Source organism: Sceloporus occidentalis, unplaced genomic scaffold, assembly GCF_023333645.1.
Source record: "Sceloporus occidentalis isolate IW3139 unplaced genomic scaffold, rSceOcc1.0.p SCAF_126, whole genome shotgun sequence".
Lineage (NCBI taxonomy): Eukaryota > Metazoa > Chordata > Lepidosauria > Squamata > Phrynosomatidae > Sceloporus > Sceloporus occidentalis.
The window spans coordinates 359,904-364,457 of NW_028317106.1; the positions used below are offsets into that span (position 1 = coordinate 359,904).

The window sequence follows — 4,554 nt, forward strand, 5'->3', positions numbered from 1 at the left end:
GGATGGTTTAACTAGTCTAGCGTGGGGCCACCATGCTGTTACCATAGGCAGGAATTTACATGGCTACCAATGTTATCTGACAAAGGCCTAATATCAGTGATCGGGCGTTACACATATAGAGGGAAGGGGCTACTTCGGGTGTCCGCACAATGTCCAGCAGGGGACCGATAAGTCTTCTGGAGGTGGCGGGCCCCACATTATCAGCAAGGCGATGAGGACATTTGGTCATAGTCTGGACACTTGAGCAACGCCGGGTAGTTGGAGTTCATCTGCAGAGAAGCCTCGCTGGAGATATCGGACGGACTGCGGCCTCGTACCCAGGCCTCGGGGTGCAGGAACTGCCCGGAATAATCAGAGCAGTTACTCAGGCGTGGCCGGTAAAACCCTGGGTGAGGTCTGTAGGCGTCCTCGGCCGTGTACCGTTTCATGAATAGGTAGACGGACATCACGCCGGCGCTCTGCGGGAGAGAAGAGAAGCCGTTAGAGCGTCGGACTGGAGGCCGGCGGGAGCGTTCAGCGCCCCTACATCGATGCATTGGGTGAGGGACACGACCCGAATTACCTCGGTCAGCAGAAATGATATGGCCGCAAAGGCGAAAGACCACCCGTATTTGTAGCTAAAATACGTCTCCGAGTCTTTGGTCCTGTTAAGGATCTCGTCGTTAATGCTAGATATGTAGAGGACGAGGCCCACGACCAGAGACAAACCTGCAAAAGGAACAGAGAATTCCACATTATCCCCCAAACCGCCGTATAACCAATAACGTTACATTCACGTCCCGCACATCCCTCTATATAACGAGCCTCGGAAAGGGATTCCCTTCCATTGGCCCCCGCGGGGCCCCGGGGCAGGACTGAGCCTTCCATTTTCATTTAAATCCATGCTTTCTACAGCACGGAACACACTTACTCCACGCATCGGTGTGTGTTAAGGAATGAAGGGAATAACGAGCTGGAATCAGAATACGGCAGATAAAGATATAAATAAGTGGCTGAGGGGGAGGCAGACCATCCCCAGATAATGCCCCCGCGACTCTGGCCACAGAGCCCCCAGCAGAGGCAATCGATTCCATTAAATACAGAATTCTTACTGAAGTGCGGAACTTCGGCATTTATCTCAAGGGGGAGATGCATAAAAATAATACGATGCGGTGTACAAACCAGAGAGAATGAAGAAAATCCCCGACACGAAAGCCAGAATGGTCCGATGGGGCCGAATGTGCCCGACGTTATTCAGTATAAAGCCGATGAACATGAAGAACAGGCTGACCAGCGGGAACGGGGTGGCCGAGCGGATCATTTCTAAAGAAAAACGATGGAAAGTGAATTAGTGACCCTGGATAACGGACAGGTGCTGGTGAGGTGGCCCTGGCTAACGGGCGGCTGCCGGTGAGGGTGACCCTGGATAACGGGCGGCTGCGGGTGGCCCTGGATAACGGGCGGGTGTTATGTACCCTGACAGTAGGATGCACGCTTGCAGCATCTGGAGCAGTTTGCGTGATTATGGGCTTTTGTCTGTAGGTCTGACCCTATGGAGCACACTTGGGGGGAATCGGCTCCAGCAAACCCCCATCCCAAGTTCTCTCCTGCTTTTTCGTTGCATCAACTTACTTAACACGCTGACCGTGGACTCCGACGTCATCTGGACATTCATGGGCATAACGTACTCGATAGTGAAACAGCGGCCTCGCTCCTCCCCTGCAAACAGAGATTTCCATCACTGACTCCCACTACTACAAGCCGCTTGCCTCCTGGCCCAGATGGGTGTAAATAGATAATGAGGTGTGTGAAATTCAGCCATTCCCCGGGGCCCACGAGCCGCCCCACCATTTATAAATTATAAGAGGGGCTTTTCGTGTTTGATCTGAAATAAGGCAGCAGGTGAGAGAGAGCGAGAAAGGATGGCCCCTCCGGCCATATCTGCTATTATTATATAGATCGACGTAATCTCGCCGTGTCTGTTATATAGATCGACGTAATCTCGCCGTGTCTGTTATATAGATCGACGTAATCTCGCCGTGTCTGTTATATAGATCGACGTAATCTCGCCGTGTCTGTTATATAGATCGACGTAATCTCGCCGTGTCTGTTATATAGATCGACGTAATCTCGCCGTGTCTGTTATATAGATCGACGTAATCTCGCCGTGTCTGTTATATAGATCGACGTAATCTCGCCGTGTCTGTTATATAGATCGATGTAATCTCGCCGTGTCTGTTATATAGATCGATGTAATCTCGCCGTATGTGTTATATAGATCGACGTAATCTCGCCGTGTCTGTTATGTAGATCGACGTAATCTCGCCGTGTCTGTTATGTAGATCGACGTAATCTCGCCGTGTCTGTTATATAGATCGATGTAATCTCGCCGTGTCTGTTATATAGATCGACGTAATCTCGCCGTGTCTGTTATGTAGATCGACGTAATCTCGCCGTGTCTGTTATATAGATCGACGTAATCTCGCCGTGTCTGTTATATAGATCGACGTAATCTCGCCGTGTCTGTTATGTAGATCGACGTAATCTCGCCGTGTCTGTTATATAGATCGACGTAATCTCGCCGTGTCTGTTATGTAGATCGACGTAATCTCGCCGTGTCTGTTATATAGATCGACGTAATCTCGCCGTGTCTGTTATATAGATCGATGTAATCTCGCCGTGTCTGTTATGTAGATCGACGTAATCTCGCCGTGTCTGTTATGTAGATCGACGTAATCTCGCCGTGTCTGTTATATAGATCGATGTAATCTCGCCGTGTCTGTTATGTAGATCGACGTAATCTTGCCGTGTCTGTTATATAGATCGACGTAATCTCGCCGTGTCTGTTATATAGATCGACGTAATCTCGCCGTGTCTGTTATGTAGATCGACGTAATCTCGCCGTGTCTGTTATGTAGATCGACGTAATCTCGCCGTGTCTGTTATATAGATCGACGTAATCTCGCCGTGTCTGTTATATAGATCGATGTAATCTCGCCGTGTCTGTTATGTAGATCGACGTAATCTCGCCGTGTCTGCATAGGTTCTATGTATATCATTGCCCAGCATGCTTTGCTCCAATGGCCGTGTTTTACCCAGAATTCCTACAGTAAAGAAACGTATTACCCAGAGTCCCTTGCTGTAGCGGTACTATAAACCCCTATATCGGCATACAGTTAGCCACGGTCCCTTGCTGTAGCACTGCTATGGCATACAACCCAATATCACCGGCTTCCCTCCTGGCTCCGTTACCTGCCAGGAAGCAGACTCTCCACAGACCGGAGTGCAGGGACATGGTGACGTCCATGGTCTGGTTTTGGGGGAGGATGTTGCCCTCTTCCAGGTACAGCCAGTAGTCTGTGCTGACTGCAATGCCCAGCAGCCCCAGGCTGCACACGGCGAACACGCTGCTCAGGAGGGTCAGGGCTCGTCTGCTGCAGGCGCCCATCCCGCAGAGCATCAGATCCGAGATGGAGCAGGAGAAGACCTGAGGGGGCACAAGGCAGAGCTCGGCTGCGATAAAACCACCTAAAAGCGTCACAACTTACTGCGGAGACGCGAAGCTCAATTCAGCAGGAAAACCCCTGAACGGGAACCGGCAAATATCACCGTAATGCCGTGCTGGATGGGTAAAGCTTTGCCGCTTTATTCGCATAAATTAGAACATTCTGGTGCGTATGAACCCAATTAACCCCCTCATGTTGAAGTCTTAATGACCGTGCAGATGTGTGCCATCGATCTCCTGCTAGAAGCTTATTGATGACGAGTAGAACTGGCACCGCAATGTGTCCTCCGTCAGATTAATGGACTGGAGGTGTCCCCAGGGATGACGCAGGACATATCACACGTTCAGTGCGTCCGGGGTAAAAGGGTCAAGGCCTTAAATGTTTGGGCCCTTGATTTCAGTCACTGCAAAATGCAAAAGTGCATGCAGGTCCTCGAAGATACGGTTTTGCTGGGGGTACCAACCCCAAAATACTTCAGTGGGTCCCCCTTTGTTCAGGGCTTCCTCCGGGTCACTGTATATTACATATGACCAATACGTAACCGCACACTCCAGGTTTTATATTACGTATGTGTTACAATTGGTTAACTGTCACCCCGTAAGCTGCCACCCCATATTACACCATCTAACATTACATCCTCCCCATTAATATTACACCATCTAACATTACATCCTCCCCATTAATATTAAACCATCTAACATTACATCCTCCCCATTAATATTACACCATCTCATATTATATCCCCTCATTAATAATACACCATCTCTTATTACATCCCCTCATTAATAATACTCCATCCCATATTACATCCCCTCATTAATATTACACTATGAAATATTACATCCCCTCAATAATACACCATCTCATATTACATCTCCTCATTAATAATACAGCATTACGTATGTGTTACAATTGGTTAACTGTCACCTCGTAAGCTGCCACCCCATATTACACCATCTAACATTACATCCTCCCCATTAATATTACACCATTATATCCCCTCATTAATAATACACCATCTCTTATTACATCCCCTCATTAATAATACTCCATCCCATATTACATCACC

The 4,554-nt window shown here is 48.6% G+C and overlaps 1 protein-coding gene across 1 annotated transcript; it reads right to left on the reverse strand.

The window, feature by feature from the left end:
• Positions 1-200: 200 nt before the first annotated feature.
• LOC149281888 (voltage-dependent calcium channel gamma-5 subunit-like) lies at positions 201-3,439 on the reverse strand. Its single transcript, XM_089498885.1, has 5 exons — positions 3,232-3,439; positions 1,612-1,698; positions 1,162-1,302; positions 563-708; positions 201-458 (listed from the first exon to the last, which is right to left on the reverse strand). The coding sequence occupies exons 1-5, from the start codon at positions 3,437-3,439 to the stop codon at positions 201-203; spliced, it is 840 nt and encodes a 279-aa protein (XP_089355011.1).
• Positions 3,440-4,554: the final 1,115 nt, after the last annotated feature.